This window comes from Cercospora kikuchii, assembly GCF_019650295.1.
Source record: "Cercospora kikuchii DNA, contig_00005, whole genome shotgun sequence".
In the NCBI taxonomy this organism is placed as follows: Eukaryota; Fungi; Ascomycota; class Dothideomycetes; order Mycosphaerellales; family Mycosphaerellaceae; genus Cercospora; species Cercospora kikuchii.
In genome coordinates this window covers 2,681,935-2,699,923 of record NW_025408586.1, presented here as the reverse complement: position 1 = coordinate 2,699,923, position 17,989 = coordinate 2,681,935, and the positions used below count along the sequence as shown (strand labels likewise).

The 17,989-nt window shown below is 53.0% G+C and overlaps 9 protein-coding genes across 9 annotated transcripts; 3 read left to right on the top strand and 6 right to left on the bottom strand.

Moving 5' to 3' along the window:
* Positions 1-163: 163 nt before the first annotated feature.
* CKM354_000880200 (uncharacterized protein) lies at positions 164-973 on the bottom strand (the record flags this gene model as incomplete). Its single annotated transcript, XM_044804196.1, has 1 exon — positions 164-973. The coding sequence occupies one exon, from the start codon at positions 971-973 to the stop codon at positions 164-166; it is 810 nt and encodes a 269-aa protein (XP_044660131.1).
* Positions 974-1,957: 984 nt separating this feature from the next.
* On the bottom strand, positions 1,958-3,094 carry CKM354_000880100 (uncharacterized protein; the record flags this gene model as incomplete). Its single annotated transcript, XM_044804195.1, has 1 exon — positions 1,958-3,094. One exon carries the CDS (start codon positions 3,092-3,094, stop codon positions 1,958-1,960), a length of 1,137 nt encoding a protein of 378 aa, XP_044660130.1.
* An 882-nt stretch (positions 3,095-3,976) lies between these two features.
* CKM354_000880000 (uncharacterized protein) lies at positions 3,977-6,419 on the top strand (the record flags this gene model as incomplete). Its single annotated transcript, XM_044804194.1, has 2 exons — positions 3,977-5,018; positions 5,077-6,419. The coding sequence occupies 2 exons, from the start codon at positions 3,977-3,979 to the stop codon at positions 6,417-6,419; spliced, it is 2,385 nt and encodes a 794-aa protein (XP_044660129.1).
* A 724-nt stretch (positions 6,420-7,143) lies between these two features.
* On the top strand, positions 7,144-8,147 carry CKM354_000879900 (uncharacterized protein; the record flags this gene model as incomplete). The annotated part of the gene is made up of 2 exons (XM_044804193.1): positions 7,144-7,464; positions 7,539-8,147. The coding sequence occupies 2 exons, from the start codon at positions 7,144-7,146 to the stop codon at positions 8,145-8,147; spliced, it is 930 nt and encodes a 309-aa protein (XP_044660128.1).
* Positions 8,148-8,406: 259 nt separating this feature from the next.
* Positions 8,407-10,188, bottom strand: CKM354_000879800 (uncharacterized protein; the record flags this gene model as incomplete). Its single annotated transcript, XM_044804192.1, has 1 exon — positions 8,407-10,188. One exon carries the CDS (start codon positions 10,186-10,188, stop codon positions 8,407-8,409), a length of 1,782 nt encoding a protein of 593 aa, XP_044660127.1.
* A 728-nt stretch (positions 10,189-10,916) lies between these two features.
* CKM354_000879700 (uncharacterized protein) lies at positions 10,917-11,546 on the bottom strand (the record flags this gene model as incomplete). Its single annotated transcript, XM_044804191.1, has 1 exon — positions 10,917-11,546. One exon carries the CDS (start codon positions 11,544-11,546, stop codon positions 10,917-10,919), a length of 630 nt encoding a protein of 209 aa, XP_044660126.1.
* Positions 11,547-12,397: 851 nt separating this feature from the next.
* Positions 12,398-13,354, bottom strand: CKM354_000879600 (uncharacterized protein; the record flags this gene model as incomplete). The annotated part of the gene is made up of 1 exon (XM_044804190.1): positions 12,398-13,354. The coding sequence occupies one exon, from the start codon at positions 13,352-13,354 to the stop codon at positions 12,398-12,400; it is 957 nt and encodes a 318-aa protein (XP_044660125.1).
* Positions 13,355-14,914: 1,560 nt separating this feature from the next.
* Positions 14,915-15,640, top strand: CKM354_000879500 (uncharacterized protein; the record flags this gene model as incomplete). Its single annotated transcript, XM_044804189.1, has 1 exon — positions 14,915-15,640. One exon carries the CDS (start codon positions 14,915-14,917, stop codon positions 15,638-15,640), a length of 726 nt encoding a protein of 241 aa, XP_044660124.1.
* A 1,230-nt stretch (positions 15,641-16,870) lies between these two features.
* Positions 16,871-17,608, bottom strand: CKM354_000879400 (Rab family GTPase YPT7; the record flags this gene model as incomplete). The annotated part of the gene is made up of 3 exons (XM_044804188.1): positions 16,871-16,980; positions 17,050-17,473; positions 17,525-17,608. The coding sequence occupies 3 exons, from the start codon at positions 17,606-17,608 to the stop codon at positions 16,871-16,873; spliced, it is 618 nt and encodes a 205-aa protein (XP_044660123.1).
* Positions 17,609-17,989: the final 381 nt, after the last annotated feature.

Here is a 17,989-nt window from a genome sequence, read left to right as displayed (position 1 = left end):
AAGACCATTAATGAACTCTACAGAGTCAACCCAGCAAGCAAACAAGCAAAACGCTATGCTACAAAACGTCACAACCACCGCCAACATATTAAGTCAAAACATCCTCGCACAAGCTCTCACCTTCAACTTGCGTTGCCCAATCTCACCCCACCAGCCGAAATGCCTAAACGTACATCCTCGCCCTCTTCACCGGCCTCGAGGTAGCAGGAGTAGCTCCGGCACCAGAAGTTTCCGCACCTCCTACACTTGCCGCATCAGCGTTCGTGTTCGAGTTCGGGTTAGCATCCGGCGCTCCCAGATTCTTCTCCGGATTCCCGCAAATATCCGCATCCCTCAAATTCTGCAGCCAAGCACCCGAATCGAATTCGGAGTAGACTGTATGAACTTTCCATCCAATCTCTTTACTCTCAGCCGCGGGAATAGCCTCGATTGTGATCAACCCCACAACAGGTCTCACGCCCTCCTTCGCTGTAGGTAGGAGATCAGTCGCGTTGACAGTGTTGGTAGTCTGCCAGCGGATTGTGACACTTGTACAAGCGGGAAAGATGGCGAGCTGTTCGAAGTTGATGGGAGGTTGTTGGGATTGACCTGCTTTGAATTTCTCCAAGGAGGTGAAAGTTGGGGCGGAGAGAGGGAGAGTGTGGGCTTCGGAGCCTTGAGGGCAGGAGTTTATGAGAGTGTTGACTGATTGGGAGTAGTCGGTGAAATTTGGCATGAGGAGACTGTCGGCGAGGGTGTCGGTGTAGTTGGAGATGAGGAGGCCGTAGTCTGTGGCGATGGCTTGGGCTTGGTGGGAGGTGAGGCAGAGAAGTTCATCGGCTTTTTGGCTGTGGTGGTTGTTGGAGGAGTGGTATGAGGATGGAGAGGTGTTGTTGGAGTAGTCCTTGTCGCGTGGAATGAAGTCGCGTGCTGGAGCGGCGAGAGCGCCAATGGTCGCCAAGGAGAAAGCGAGAAGGTTGTTGAATGAAGGCATTTTTGTCCGTTGGATGTTGGTGTTCTTGTGTTCTTGGTCACAAGTGCAAAGCGATGATTGTGTGCTTTGATAAGACGAAAAGCAGAGCAAGATAGATATATGAGAGTCTAACGAAGGTCTCAAGGAAATGCACAGATAGGAAATACGCAAAGAAACTTTGTGGCTTTCTGCAGTAGCTGGTTGATGATGATATGTCTGAGATGGAGATACACAGAGGATCTTATAGTCTATTGTGCTTCCTGGCCAGTAGGGAGCACCAGATCTGTCAGGATTCTGCTGTCAAGCATGACCGCAGCATGCAAGGCTTGTTTTGTGATGTCCAGCAGGAATAGTATAGGGCATATGTCGTTTCTGCTAAATCCTGAGGCTGAGCATTTGGAAGCCTTGCTCGGCCATGACCGAGCCTTGCTTGCCTGTGCTTCAGCATGCAGTGGAGCGTAGCCGACTGGGTGGAAGCTGCTAAGGCGTGCAGCATAGTTGCACAGCATTGAAGCTTGGCGTGAGCTCAGCCTTTGACGTTTATAGACCATCTGCTGCCAATCAGAGTGAGACATTGTATGACCTTTGCCTGATCCGCACTCCACATCGCGATGCCACGTGCGAAAGGTAAGCTCATCTCACCATCCACCGGAGATCTGAGTGGGGACCCATGGGTAAGCTGATCGTGCGCTGCCAGCCGGAAAGGGTTCGTGACAGCATCGAAACTTTCCGTTCTTCTTCACAAGTCGAATCTGCTCTCAGTCACACAGTCTGGCCGAAGGAACATACGCGGATTCTTTGTAAGGACTGCAGATGGGTACGGACGCTGTGGTATACTGTAGAAATGTTGTAGAAGCCTACGTGCCTGTAAGAATCGCAGTATATCGCCGGAGCAGGGAATCTATCTGTACAAAAGCTCAGTACAGGTAACACTGACTGATCTGCTGCTGATCAATACAGCTGGCGGATCAGCAGCATCTGCTGTGCAACGCGAGCGCACCGCATCTATTGAGTACTTGGCTTCAGCGTCCTCAACCACTCGCCTGCTCTCTTCGCAGCCACCACAGCCTCCTTCTCAAAGCCTACCAAAGGTCCGGCCAGAATAGTGTCGTGCACTGCGTGCTCCTCGACTTGCAGATGCACGTCATTTCCCTTGATTGCGCGCATCTCCTCGTACAACGCGACATCGTCGTGGAATAGCATCTCACACTCTCCAGTAGAAATGTAGATGGGGACTTTTGTGGCAAACGCGTGGGATGTGAAGCTGATGTATGGGTGATCCAGAGTCGCGCCTGTGCTGGGGAGAGGTTGATATGTGCGCGCTCCCCAAGCTCCAAATGCGGCAGTAACGTAATCTGTGCCTTTGTTGGGGCTTTTGTTGAAGGAGTCGGTGGTCAAGGAACCATGAGGAGAAACCCAAGGCGACCAAAGAAGAGTAGAGTGAGGCAAGTCGAGACCAGTGGCCTTTCCGTGCTCGGTAAGGTAGCGTGTCAACGCGAGGGCCAAGTTGGCGCCTGCACTGTCACCAGAAAGAATGATCTTGCTGGCGTCGATTCCGCGCTCGTTGATGAGATATGAGTATGAAGTGATGGCATCCTGCAGGGCGGCTGGGAATCTGCAGCCTGGATTCGAGGAAAGTCGGTATTGTGGGCAGAAGACGAATTTGGCATCGGTGTTGTTTCGGAGGGTTGTCGCGGCGAAGGCAGCGTCCTTCTTGCGGCCATCGCCAATGACATAGGCGCCGCCGTGGAAGTGGAGGATGACGAGTTCGGGCTTGTATGCGCCTCCCATCGGGTTTGGCGTGGGATACCACGTTCCTCCGCAGTCTTCGGGCTTGATCGTGCCATCGAGCTTGGCGGGGCCCGCGTAGGCCTTTGACGGGGCGACCTTTGCCACTGCCCACTTCTCCTTCTCCGCGCCTGGGATGATGGAAAGCGGTGTCTTCACCTCCACCATCGACGCGTTCCATAGGAACGTCTTGACAATTTGCACCAGGATGGCCTGCCTATAGGTCCAGTCCTTGTGCTGCCGGAGCGAAGAAGGCAGATACCAGATCATCCATAATGGCAGACGCGCAGCATTGAGCGCGAGGGAACACAGCGTCCAAATGCCCTTTCCGGGCTGTGAAGTGAGGACTCCCATGCTGGTGCGATCAAGGTGGGAGGAGGGGCGAAGGGAGAAGAGCAGTAATGAGAGACTACAATGGACTTATGATTAGTTGCAGCCTTGGAGCACCCTCCCCTGGCTGCCCGCAGATGGAGTGAAGTCAAGCTCCGCGCGGAACGCGTGCTCGAAGCGTTCTCCTCGAAACCGAGGCTTGCGCAGACGCGGTGGGCCGAGGCACATGCGCGTCATTCTTGGATCTGGACTGGAACGGTACGAGCCAGACTTCCTGGCAATTCGCAGCCACATCGAACCTCAACGGAACTTTGCGAGAGATAACGGCCGTTGGTGGATGAGAAGTGCAGGCCGAAGAAGAGCAGAGAAGGGTTGTCAGCGGGCGCCCGCCTCCAAACAGCGACTAAGCTCGATGCGGCAACGACGACATGGGTGAGGTCCAGGATGCATTCGCACGGAAGAGCGGCTTCGCTCAATGCAGTGTCTGCGGACATCTCAAGGTCAACGCGCAATGTTTTATGCGTGCCATGAATCTTCACCTTCCGACAGCTTCACCATCACCGCCGTGCCATCACAGAGGAGGATGAACGACCATCTGCCCTCCGCCACGTACCACAGCCTTGACTATCGCGGCAGCGTCAGGAAGAGATGGAACTCCAACAGAGGCTTCCTGTACACGCCTTGCGGTCGACAAGACGGCAATGGGCGCGAAATCGGTCTTGGGGGGGGCCGACTTGAAGAAGCTGCGTCAGGAACAACAGTAAGAGCTGGTCGAGCACAATGTAGCTGCCACGACAGTGACCTTCGCGGCTACTCCGTCCACGCAGCCAGCGACGAGGTAGGTGAAGATGACCTTTCAATCTCCTTCTCAGCTCCTCTCTCATATGCATCAACACGGCCACAGACATGGCCGAGCTGACCAAGAGCTACTCGACCACCGCAGAAGCCCGAGCGGCTGCCAGGAGCGCCTACGCTCGACACTCAGAAGACCACGCGACACCCACGCGTCGTCCGAGCCGCCGGTCGAGACATTCGCAGGGCAGTCACTTTGAGCTCGCACGGAGACGATCAACGCGTTCGAACGCGTCCACATCGACCCAGAAGCAAGAGCCAGCAGCTGTATTATCTATAACCACAGTGACGACATCCATACCAGAGGCAGCAGGGGTGTCAACTCCACGCCCACCACTGTCTGGATCTTCCCCAAAAGAGCCGTTTGGCGTAGATGGACAGCCTGCAGATGTGACCGCATCTCCAGATACTCCCGCCGCGAGGACTGTCCAGACACACACGCCCACTCCCACGCCAAGGCACTTCTCCATCAACATCAAGGGCAGGCTCAAGCAGGTCTTCCGAAAATCAACTCCTGTACCCATTGTGCCCGCTGCACCTCCAACGTCTCCCGACCCAGCTTACAATGAGCCTCCCGATGGCCCTCGCGATACAGTCCAGGCCGCTGTGTCTGCCGAAGAACCTCCGGCAAATAATGCCATCAACGAGCCGGAGCCGTTTTCCCGCCCATACTCTACATCAACCAGATCCCGTGTCACCAGCTGGACCAATTCTACCATAGCCGCAGTATCAAGCATTCGCAGCCGACGTCGCCCATCGCATCAATTGGAGTTAGCTGCTCAGCCATTGCCAGAATCAACTGGTCACGACTTGCGCAAGAAGAGCTCATTCTTCGTCAGCTCCGTACGTAGTCGGACGCAGCCAGATGTCCTAGCCGAGCCTATCCTGGAAGCCAACAGCCGTGAGCTGCGCAAGAAGGGGTCCTTCTTCGGTGGGCCGGTGCGGAACAAGCTGCACAGAGGAAGCAGAGCGGACCTCAAAGAGTCCTCCGAGGAAAGTGTTGGGCTGTACAGCGCCCTGCAAAAACGCATTCGTCCTGCGAAGTCAGAGCGAGCCATATCCAGGCAACGCCCAACGACGCCGCTGGATGCATCTGGTAAGTGCGGCTGATTTCACCGCCACCCGAGCAAACGCAGCTGACTGACTGTGAACAGAACTGGAAGACACAACGTTATTCGAGCCTACTTTGCCAACCATCCGTACCATCACGCCTGAGCCCGGCACTCGCACGGCCAACATACCCTCTCCCGTCACCGAGGTCGTGTCTCCAGGAAGCAGTCTGAAACGGCGATCGGCCCTCCGAGTGCCTCATGCCAGGGCAGATGTGATCTCACCCAGCGTGTACTCGCGCGGCACCGATGGCGTTTCACTGCGTCCACTATCGCCAGAGTGCGACGAGGGCACAACTACGATTTTGATCACTGGCAGAGAAGTCCGCAGGTACAGTATCTCGCCGGCAAAGCCACAGAGTCGACACCACCGAGGCAATGGAAGTGGGTCTTGGCGAAAGTGGCTATCAGACGAGATGAGAACCAGTTTGGGCACAACAGGGCCGGGCTACCAGTCGCTCAATGTGCCAAGTGATGAACAGTATCTGCAGGCAAGACGCACGCCATCGCCTGCCATGCAGTACTTTGCGCAAGACTCGCCGTCTCCAGCAAGATCGCACACCGTTCACCACGGGACCCACGGAAGCGGCACTTGGCGTAAATGGCTGTCGGACGAGATGAGAACTACTCTAGGGAACACTGATCAGCAGTTCCGCCTTCTCAACAGCGAGAAGCTCCGACCCCGTTCGATCTCGCCACTCTCCGAAGCCGCTGATGACCCAGCTCGGTCAAGGTCTCGGGCAAGCAGCATTGTTTCGACTATGAACGACCGCTACCCAAGAATTGCACCAAGTCCTGCCAGTCTGCGCGATCAGCAAGTCGTGCTCCCAAGCTTCAGACCGCCAAGTCGAAGCAGCCATGTAGAGATACCCCGACCTCCGACGCGGCAGAGCATCGGCGAATCTGTGAGGGCGCCCAGTGGTCTTGGCCAACAGGCTCACGTCCGTCTCTCGAGCAGAAATCGCCCATTGCACACGTTCGGCAGTAAAGAAAACGTACGACCAACCAGCATCAGTAGCCGTGCTCCGGAGTCGCCTCTGCCTGCTCTGTCGAGCGCACAGTGGCTTGCGACTGGCTCCCAGCACCGAAAGAGGTCGGAAGTGCGTAAGCCGAGTCTCAAAGATGCGGTCATGAAGCCTTCGCTCTCGAGGCTATCTGCAAGACAATCCACATTCTCGATAAGGGAGCCACCGCTGCGAGATGGGTACCAGAAGCCTGCGTCGCTGACCAGACAGTCCATGATGGAGATGAGAGACTCTGCTACGAGACGTTCGCCGGGACAGCATATGGTCACGGATTGGCTCAATGAGCGAAAAGGAAGAGAAGGAGTTTTGGGTAACAGGCAGAGGGCGGAATTGGAAGACACTTCGGTTAGTGCGTTTTTGTAAGGCGTACCACGGCTTTTTGAGGCTGGCGATAGAAGTTGGAGTATGCTTCGTGGGATATTGGATGAGCGGTAATGATTGGTGAGAGCTTGCTGAAGGCTCGCTTGGTGTTTCGGTTTGGCTTGGTTTGTTGCTGTATCTTTCAGTGTATATTGATTGTTAGCTCACACAGCAGTAGCTTTTGGTCTGCATGCTGCCATGTGCGAGTTTGATCCTCTTGTCTTTGTCAGCTTGCGAGACAATGCCATCCCCGTCGGCAGCAGCATTTGTAAGATTGCGATCCCTCTCGGTGTGGTATGTGGTTTGTGCTACAAGTTCTCCTGCCTGCTTTTCCACTGTGCAACTTCGGTGCCGAATTCTGAGAACCACTACTATCACTGAACACTCTTTTGCGTCATCGACTGGAGACTTTGAACAACCCACGAATACGTTGTTTGTCCGAAGCCTTGTGCAGTTGTTCGTGGAAGGATGAATCCTGCAGGAGCTGGCCGAAATGCAATGCAAGAACGCCACCGGCTTTTGGGAAAGCTGGAAGGGCGTTACCTCCGACTTTTTTTTGTGGATTCTTTGGATCGTTGCCCCACTTGGGGGGACGTGTATATATAACTTGTCGTCGTCGTCAATCCTTTTGATGTTTGATATATTTGAGCTGGTTTTCATCTCAAAAGCAAACAGACAGACGAAAATCACGAGCTTCCTTGCAGGCGCAGGATTTGAGAACAACGCAATGTCGAACTCCAACTCCATCATCATTTTTGGCCCTACGGGTAATGTGGGCCGGAATGCTGCCATCGCGGCTGGGAAGCTTGGTGCGAAGGTGTTTCTTGCTATGAGGGATCCGAAGAAGACTATTCCGGGCTTGAGTGAGAGTGAGGAGAAGAGTGGTGGGTTTGAGAGGGTTCAAGCTGATTTGACGGATTCGGAAAGTGTGAAGAAGGCTGTGAAAGAGACGGGTGCGAAGAAGGCTTTCTTTTATTTGATGCATGCTGCGGGGGATCATATGAGGGGGACGATTCAGGCTTTGAAGGAAGGTGGGGTGGAGTTTGTGGTGAGTCTGTGCTTCCTTTCGCTCTTGTTTGAAACTTGGAGTATAGGAGTAGAAGGCTAACGAGGTCGATGCAGGTCTTTCTGAGCAGTTATACTGTCAAGGAACCACTCGAGGATATTCCACAGCAAGATATCATTCCATATGGACATGCGCAAGTTGAATTGCAGCTCCTGGATATCTACGGCAAGGAGAATTTTGTCGCGATCCGACCAGGTGGTTTTGCCACCAACATTCAGATGTGGCATGGAGATGAGATCCAGAAGGGAAGTCTCAAAATTCAAGCTCCAGATGCAGAATTCGATGGGATCACGGCGGAGGACATGGGTGAAGTTGCAGGAAACATCCTAGCAAAAGATCAGAAAGACGTTCACGCTGTGTACCTATTCGGACCTAAGATGTTGAGTCGTATCGAGCAAGTCAGAATTGTGGAGAAGGCTTTAGGAAAGAAGTTTGAGATTACGGAAATTGGAGAGGAAGAGGCTGTGCAGCAGTATTTGACCAAAGGTATTCCCGCGCCTTTTGCCGAGTATTTGGCAGGCAAAATGGCAGAGATTGGGGATAGTAAGGCGAGTTTTGCCGTGAAGGACTGGGAGGAGGGAGTGAAGAATGTGGAGAGGTTTACGGGGCATCCGGCTATTGGGTTTGAGGAGTGGGTGGGGAGGAATTTAGATAGGTTCAAATGAGTTTGACGAGAGTCTGTTGTATGCAATTCGACGACAGAATTGGAGTTAAAACGGAGCAGGTGGTGAACATAGAATATTACAACACTGCTTTGACTCGATCCGAGACTAGATTATCGTCGATCATGATGACTGGCCTTTCTACAAGGGCTACCAGGGGGATGCGCAGCACGGCGCACTCATCCGCGCTGCGATGTCCCTCTGAGTCTCTGTACTTCGACTTTGTCTGCCAGCGTACTGACTCACTGGCTAGGAGAAACTGTTACTTGATCCTTACATGTACTACAGGTCTTGGCCAATCTTGATCGTCGACATCTATATGGAGTGGCCCTCCCAGAGGGCGACTGGTGAACACTCCGTCAATCGCGACCGACTCATGATCTGCCATGACCACTGCTGCCACGTAAAATACCATATCTCCTAAAGACCAAGGATCTTGGCGCAGAACCAACACTACTCGCTTGAGGGGGTTTTCCAACCCTGGTAAGGTGAAAAGAAGGTCTCCGAGCTTTATTTTCTGCCAGACTCCATCGAAAGCCAGCTTGGCCTTTCGTATCTTGGAAGTGTCCTTATGGCAAACCGTTGCATGAAACTTTGTGTCATGATCACGGAGCTCTCCTTCATGCACAGTGGCAAGATATCTCAGTCGACAAAGCAACAGTCGATTTGCATCGACTGAACACTGCATTGCTTCTTGCAATTCTTTCAAGCTATCTAGATCGCCATTGAGCATCGATGCGGTTGCGAACACAGAACGGTTATCCTTTATCGACGGGGAGAAGAATCGGTCGGTGAGTCTGAGACTCCAGGACGGCAGTAACTCGGATTCGCAGGGCAATGTGTCTTGATTGCGGTTGAACGAAAGCCAGAGCAGCCAGGTCATGATCTGTCCGTTGACTAGCAGATATCGCGTTAGCCTAACGCTTACTGTAGTCACATGGAGTCGATAGTTGGGTACAATGCCACAAGATGGATCGATACTGATGAGCGAGTACAGTATGTCGCGAACATCGGAGCAGCGAAATTCGAGGCAGGTTGTCAATAGAGTGGACAGCTGCGGAGCCGATGCAGTTAGGGCCGAAAGTACAGACGTCAGAGTGTCAACTTTTTGCCTCAGTGTAGTGTAATCGTAGAGGACACTATTATCCAGAGAGAGACGCAGAGTGTACACAATGTTCAGGAACTTGTTGAGATCCAAGAAGCTGTGCTCACCCCACCTAAGCTCAAAAGCATTATGACGGGCATGCGAAATTTCCTGCAGAACCCATCTCCTCTCGAAGTAGCGTCGGCCGAGAAATGCTTCCAGTATCCTCATATTGTCAAAGGGAGACCAGCGAACATACGATGATCTAGCTGAGATAGCCTCACCAGTAGTTTCAGAACACAGGTAAGGATTCCAGTATACAAGATCCATGGTTCCTGACCGCAAGCCCATGGCCCGTTTCAATCCGGATCCATAGACCAAGTGACATTTTCCAGTACACCCAGTGGCTCTCAGATGTTGCAGAAGCCGTGACACATTACGATCATCATTAGGCTCCGCCTCTCCAAGCCAAGCCACGACTCGATTGGCGTTCTTGTATACTGCAGCCATATTCGACACCTGCTCACTGCGCTCGTCAAAGTTGCCTTGATCAATGCAGATAGCGTCGATCCAGATCCTTAGGATCTCGTGATCAGATCGCAGACGCCGGAGTGCTTCGAAGAGATTCCGGCGAATGGCGAAATTTTGGCTGTTGACATAGAGCCCACGACAGAGGCTGCTGTCGCCATCCTGCATCGCCCACGCATAAGACAAAGCTGTGTATTCGGCGTCTTCATGGCACGGGACGACTTCGATGCTGCACTCGAACGGCGCATTCAAGCAGGTTGCGGGTCTCACGATCAGTCGTCTGATATGGCCTGGACCAGGCAGTGGCTTGTAAATGGAAGGATATTGAGCAGAAGGTATTGTTGCACCGAGATCTCCTCTTGGTTGTGTGCCTTCGGCGTTGTCAATTGAAGTCGCGTCGTGTTCTTCGGATGGTAGCGCTCGCTGCTCCATGATTTCCGTTCCAGACTGCAGTCAGTCAACAGTCTTGTTATGTTTTGTTGAGCTAGCTGTGGCAGACGTGATGTCGCTAAAGAATTGCAGCGGGTGAATCAAAAGGGAAGTCACAGGCTATAGAAGGTCGGAGCTGCGCCTCATGGAAAGCCAAGCAAACTCCGCCCCATCGATATGCAAGCCATCAACGCCTCTTTTCATCTTGTGTGGTGTAGGAGTTTGGTCTGACGGAGCGAACAGAAAATCGTTGTGACACAAACGAACATCGTAGGGGGCATTTCACTCGCATCCAATCCTCGCTGCCTTTGACCGCTCTCCCGTGCGCAGCAATTCTTTCAAAGATTGACCAGTGGCATCCTTTCCGAGACCAAGTACAAGCCTCATCACGTTGCGAAGCAATCGTTGAGAGTATTCTGTGGATCACCACCGACCTCAATTGTGTATTCCTTCAACGCTTTTGCCGGCGTCGATGCGCATCTAGCTCGTGTACCCATTGGCGACCATCTTGTTGAGGAGGAGGGACAGTCCTGTTCAAGAACGTCTTCTGCCGCCGCAATCAGGTGGATCGTGCTATTCTCCTCCTCATGGCCTCGGCACTGCTTTCCGTGACCCAACACAAAGTCTGCACCCACATCCAGCTGCACTGCCAGTCGTTGCAAGCGTCTTGAAATGATCCCACAACTCCGTGAAAGTGCCCATAGCCTTGCCAGATGGGTGTCCCATTGTGACTAAACACCAGTCAGTCCTTTAATAATATCCGATACGACTTTGCACATCATGCTCGCCCACTCACGCCATTGATTCTTCCCAGTATTACTCACTAGCAACCACCCCGAATATCCAGTCGGCAGCCGGTCGAGTTTGTACTTGACCTTTGGCCGGATTGGAATGCCTTGCTCTGCCATCCAGGCTCTGGCGAGGCGTTGCTCGAAGTACAGATCATTTCGAGTGGAGCGAGGATGGGTCGCAGCGTTGCCTATGCCGTCGCTGGCGGGCCAGACTTGGATGATGGTATAGCTTTGTGAAGTCGTTGAAGAAGAGGCGTTGTTCGATGTGCTGGAGGCACTTGGTTGTGGGTTCGGTGGTACAGGGGCGGCGAGTGTGATCCTGGGGCGAATGGCACTGGCAAAAGAAGCTGGGGACGGCTGAGGATAGTTCCGCGTGTCGTTGATCCGGAGCTTTGGAGACCAAGCAACATTCCCAGTCGACTGAAATATCCGAGTGGTTGAGGATGGGACCAAGGGCGCTTGCAGAGCTAGCAACGAGTCGTAGTCATATGGTCCAGGCTGGGAGAAGGCATCGAGTGTTTCCCGAGAGATCAGTGGGTCGTCGTAATCAAACTCAATAGTGTCAGTCATGTCACAAAGGTGCAAGACGCAGAGCACTCACCCCATTTTCCTGCCACTCATCCCGATCTTGTTCGTAATCAGACATTCCGCGTTCGTGTGCAATAGACTCGATGGCGTTGGATCGTAAGGAAGGTAGGCGAGTGTGCTACGTGATACGCAAGAAGTTCTTGACCGAATCTGATCACTGCAATGTGTTTTGTTGTAGTCAAAGGGCGAAGCAGTGGACAATGCTTGTGGCCTCAACAATTGTGAGGCACCAGTTTGCTGGCACATTCACCAATCATGACACATCGCAGAAGTGAATGAGACCACACACTGGTGGAGTGTGCGCGGACCAGAGATTTCTGAGCATTCCAATGGCCAGCGTGAAGTTGTACTTCTCAGTTTGTTGGTTGTTGAACGCTGTATTCAAGGCGTGGCATTGTTCGCTCAAACTCAACAGACGATTCCATGTCATTTGGACAAGCGTGGGCTGTGATGTCAGTGAATGATACGCGAACCTCCCAGTCTAATAGGAGAATGTGCAGGTGGTTCTAAAAATCTCTTTGAATTTGGTGGATGGCTCCAGGGAATAAATTGCCGCTCAAGTTCAGACGCTTGTCTTTCAGCTCGCCTGGGTGTTCGCCGTGTAGACTGCTGCGGGCTGGCTTCGGCAAGCAGCTTCTTTCCCTGCACCTAGAATTACAAACGTCCGCAGAATCTCGTGAAACGTAAAGCCCATTGAGCATGCTCTTCAAGTATCCACTCATTGTCGTCCTGTCTACACCGATTCGGAGAACCTTTCTAGGCACATGTTCTTGCTGAAATCGAAAATGAAAGCCGTATGCTCATCACTAACTTCTTGTAGAGCCTCTGATTGCCTATAGGGCGTAGGCAAATACAAGGCCGATCGTTCCCAGCAGTGCCACTGTAATGCTCGCCTGCATGTCTCGGATACTGCTTGCAGCACTGTCAGAAGGCGAAGGCGAGGATGCTCCAGACATCGTTCCACCCTCAGATGTCGTTCCGTTCGAAGTGCCGTTCGCAGTCCCGTTCGAAGTACCAGTGCTGCTTCCATACCATTCTTCGATCTTTTGAACAACAAAGTCCCGTGCTTGCATACCGAACTCCTGGACGTACACCAGATGGACAGTGATGTTGTCAAAGTTGCCCGCGCTGGCGCAGTATGGGTCCAAAGCGTTGCAGTAAGCCTGTGTCCTGTTGTCTAGGCCGCTTGTCTCGAACACACTGGTAGCGTTCCCGAATCGTTCAAACAATCCTGGCTTGGTCGAGTTTCCAACGTGTGCTGGATTGTTCGTGATGTTGATACTGGGGTCACCCATGGTAATGATGGCTGCGATTTTCGAAAGAACGTTGTCCGGTGCGGGCTCAGCAAGGCTGCTGTTGTATGGAAATACGCCCACGTTCTGGCCCGAGACGTAGTCTGCTACGACTTGAGCTCCTTGTGAATAGCCCATGAGGACAAGCGGAGCATTGTTTGGGCAGTCTTGTGCAACATAGGCTTCAACTAGTTCCTTCATTCCCAGGACACCATCTGATTCCGAGTTGAAGTAGTCTGTTAATGTGGCTGGGTAAACCACATATTCGGCGTTGCTTGCAGGCACGGCTTCGAGAACAAGGTCTTTCACAGCACCGATAATCCCATATCCGAGAGGTTCCGTTGACGCTCGAGCAACAATAATGTGTGCACCTCCTTCTGCCGGGCAGGCTGAGCTTGAGACATTGCTGATGGTGGAGTAATTCCCCAGTTGAGCGTGGACGACCGAGGCGGCCAGAGCCAGAACAGACGCAGAGGCGAGATACCTATGTGAAGTCATTGTAATGGGAGGAATGTTCAGGTCGCCACGCAGGGCTTCGCTTTATATACGAAGGTCCTTTGTCGAAAGAAAGAATAGTGAATGCCGGGGAACGGGCAAAGAGGAGAGCCATCGTGACTGATGTTATAACACCTACTGGCTATACGGGTATGCGAGTTCTGTACGAGCCGTGTTTTCTGCACGGCGGGCTGTACGAATCGAGGCATTTCGCCAGACAGAACCGTAGATCGTGAAGAGTGAGGAGAAGGAAGAAGCGAAGGCATTGACGAAGTGGCCAATCAAAGTTTGAGCTTTCACAAGCGCCGAGGTCCGCGATGAACACCGGCGCCACCGCATCCGAGATTGCCAAGATTGCTTTTCTTGCACAGCTTGACTGCACCTACTCACGGTCTCGACTCCAACCGAGAAATATCGTTTTCCAGTGTCTCAATTTTGCTGGTCAGTTCAGAACCTGGACTCGGCGGTTCTCCTGATCATGTCGAGCAATTCGCGGCGAAATCTGAGTCCTCGAGGAATTGATCTCGCAATGGCAGCGTGCGAATCGTCCCCGCGGCATCATCAATTCTCCATGCCCAGTGCGATTGAATGAGTTAGCATGGAGGAGACTGCTGCAGCTTCCGACTCGCCTCTTGAATTGGCTTCGTCAAGTTCTCTGTGATTCTGAACAAGTGTCGAGCATGAGCTGCATCTCTGCTCTGGAGGCAGTTTGCTCATTAGAAGCTAGGTCTTGCGTTGACCAGTACGTACTTCTAGCTGCCTGTGAAAGTGTAGTTGATCAAATCCTGCGATTCTGGAGCCACGGATGAGCTGTATCCCTGGATGCGCCTCGGACGCTGATGCCCACCCCGTGGCTGTCCAGGTCGGACGAGGATATGATCACAAGCTTGCCATGAAAACTGACGCGAGCAGTGGTCACGACATCGTTCAAGTGCCCATCTCTGCTGCAGATTTGGCCCTGTCCTCGCCTTGAAAAGCAAGCGATAGAGATTTTCGTAGCACCGATCATCTGTCGGAAGTCGATTGAGGCAGAAAGTTTCTGGGGGTGAGTTATCGTACCCAGCAGTACCGCCTGAGGCTGACGAACCTCCCAAGCTTGGAATTAGCAAGCCTCGCGCCGGTATCTGCGCTGTATCGGAGGGCAGTGACATTAGCATCGAAGAAAGATCGAGATGAGGCCGCAGAACTGCACGACATGAAGACGTTTCAAGTACGCTGAACGGCTTCGAAGGCAATTACGACCGTAATGAAGTGTTGCGGGAAGAACGTCTGCAACGGTCTTGCGCTTCGACGGTGAGGCAGGAGTCGAAGCGCTGACAGCTGGCACTTTCTGAGTTATGCAACTTCACTTGCCCCACCCAACCCAATAGAGTTTGCGGTCAGCAGAATGCCCCACGCGTATTCGCTCGACCATAGAAAATAACGGAATCTAATGTCTGCACTCCAGAAAATTCGAACGAGCACATCTTTCAACACACAAACACTTTGCAAGCATCGCATGCACTTGCGGCGTAAGGCCATTCCAAGGACACGCGCATAAACCGTTTCCGGTGTATCGATACGATGGCCAAGGATCTCAACGACTATCAACCCGTTCAAGACTATTCAAAAGCTGGTCCGCTCTGGGTTCAAGCGGCGTATGAGCGGGATAGATTACAGAAAAAATTTGACGCGCATCAAGAGCATCTTCAGAAAAAGCAGGCTTTGCAGTTGAGGAGGGAGCAGTTCATGAGGGATGCTTGGGAGAAGAGGAATGGGCAGAGGCAGGAAACGAAGGGTGCTGAAGACGCTGGCGAAGAAAAGGAAGCTTCTCGGCGCGAAGTTATGGCTGGGGAGGTAAGGGTGAAGATGGAGAATGAGAATGAGAACGAGACTGCGCAGTCGGTGCAAGAGGATCGTCCGCGGCAGTATCGTGGTCAGAAGAGGGCACGTGAGGAGGAGGAGCACCGCGACGTCGCGAGCAATGTTGGTCTGCCACAGATTGCGCGAAGGAATGGTCCGTCTGCTTTGCCGCCATACCCTGGTCCCAGACCTGTTTCGTCCAACGAGGCTCAAACAGATCTCTCCGTCTTGCGGCAACAGCGGCACAACGGCGTACTCGGCGCTGCAATTCACCCGCCTCCTCCTATGCGAGCGCCTTTACATGTTCCGCCGTCGCACCACACAGGACTCAGGACTACCGCGAATCAACATCAGCAATCGAGCAGCAGTCGACTTCATGCATCGCTGCCGGGCCCTAATGCTCCTCATCATCCCTTTCCTCCCGATGAGAAATATGACCGACGCTGAAGCGTTTCAGACATGTTGAAAGCGAAATACATTGTGTCGCCATGGGTGAGTACCGTGAGCGTCCGACTAGGCTCAATCGTTGAGCTCGTCCTGATACGAAAAGTTGTTGGCTCCTTGTAGCGGAAGGGTACTGAATTGGTCGGAGGGTATTCAGTGAGGCTGTGTTCGCAGCCTGCCTCTTGTCCTCACCACAGGGCCGTAGCATAGCAAGCTTCAATTCCACATTGCCGCCGAGATACCAGATTTCATGTGTAGGGGAGGTCGAAGTGCACTTTAAAGCCTTTACGCTATCGACTTCGACGAACTTCTGCTCTTCGGATTCCCTCATGTGCCTCGCCAACCATCGCGCGGCATCCTCAGTTCAGATAACTCAGACCCAGCTTCATATTCACTCCTCTGCAGCGGACTGACAACGATCGTACTTGGTCTAGTGGGTCTGCTCACAAGTCATTTCCAGAAAATGCTGGCGCAATCAAGGGCCGGAAGCTACCGCCGAAAAACCAAATTCTGTTATGTCGCACGCTGCCGTCAACCCTGAGGCTCAAGATCCAGTACGATTGTTTTGTCTCTCTTTTGCCACTTTTATCCTCCATGGTCTTCGAGCAGTACTTGTCCTTTTTCCCTTTCTTTATGCTTTGAGGTCCCTTGCTCGGCGCAAAGATCAGTGCGTTGTATCTCTCGAACCAGGCTTAATCTTGGTTGTGCTGGCGCATCTTTGCAATAAGCGTGCTTGGTCCTAGCCGGAGCGCCGGCACAATATCTGAAGAGAACATTGCACCTCAAAGTGAGATGTGTTTGTTTGGCTTTGCTTTCTTCGTTGGAATTCGGGATCCAGTGCGATTTTTCTGTTGTTCTATGACAAGACTGGAGGAGGTTCCCTCACGAATAAGCACAGATACGATGCGCCTCTCCCGGGCAAGCCGTTTGATGAAGCTGCGGAATCACTGATGTAAGCTCTCAAACTCATAAAATGCATTCCCATTCTGTATTCACGTATGCTTCATCTGTCTCTTCAGTACCTTCGCGCGTGATGTACAATGAAATCCTTCAATCGCCTCTTCTTTCCCACACGCATCTCAAGCATATCGCAGGACACAACAAAGCTCGCTTCCGTAAACTCCCATTTCCCATGCAGTAGGCACCAAGACCAGGGTATGATGATGATTGATAGATCGATAGGAAGACAGGCACAAGACCGCCCCGACTCACTGACACGAATGCAGCAGAACTCTAGCAGGAGCAGCCTTGCTCATTCTCGCCAATGTTGATGGGAATTGTCTCGGGAAAGTCGGGATTGAAGTCTTGTGATTCTTCTTGTGCCAGAGCGTTCCGTGCGATGACTGGGTTGTGGGTTAGCATGTGTCTGGCCCTGAGACTCGTCACTGCACCTATGCCATTGTCAAACTTACCTTCAAACGCTTGCTCCACGTTCACCGCGTCCTTCGCGCTCGTCTCGAAATAAGGTATCCCACCCTTTTGCTGGCAGAAAGCCTGTGCCCTTTTGGTGCTGATCATTCTCTTGCTCTCCTCCACATCAACCTTGTTGCCCAAGACCACAAAGGGGAAACTTTCAGGATCCATGGGACTCGCTTGGATCAGAAACTCGTCGCGCCATGAGTCGAGGGTATCGAAGGATTTCGCATTGTTGACATCGTAGACGAGTACACAGCAGTCTGCGCCGCGGTAGAAGGCAACGCCGAGGGACTGGAAGCGTTCCTGGCCGGCGGTATCCCACAGTTGCATCGTCACAAGGCGGTCGTCCACGAGGACTTCTTTGGTGAGGAAGTCGGCGCCGATGGTGGCTTTGTAGGATTGCGAGAACTTCTTGTTGACCTGGGTATGGTTAGACTGGGATGCGGTGGAGGATGTGTGAATGAATCATACATATTGGTTCATCAAACTGGTCTTGCCGACACCGCTATCTCCCAGGATGATGACCTTGAGCAGAATCTTCTTGCGCGACGCCATGGCGGCGGTTTGAGGGGCGGAGTGGGATGTGTTGACGAGGCGCAGGACAGTTGCCGCGGGGACTGTATCTGGTCGCGCTCTTCTCGGCGATGTACTCTCAGGCGGCGTGGCGGCGTGTCAAAGGTCGACGAGGTGTATGTGTCGTTGCGGTGGTGGTGGCGGAGTGGAGGGGGCGGTGTTGTGGACAGTCTAAGACAGACGGTATGCAGAGAGGCTGGCTGGCTGAAGCTCGAGCATCGACGTCGTCGACAACGCCTGTTGCGGTCATGCGGCTCAACTCGGCCCCACTTCGGCACATGCCAAGCGAGGCACGCCCCGTGCGTTCCTGCATCTGCATCTTCCAACAAAGGTCGAGACTCTACATCACCGTCACATGCTTCG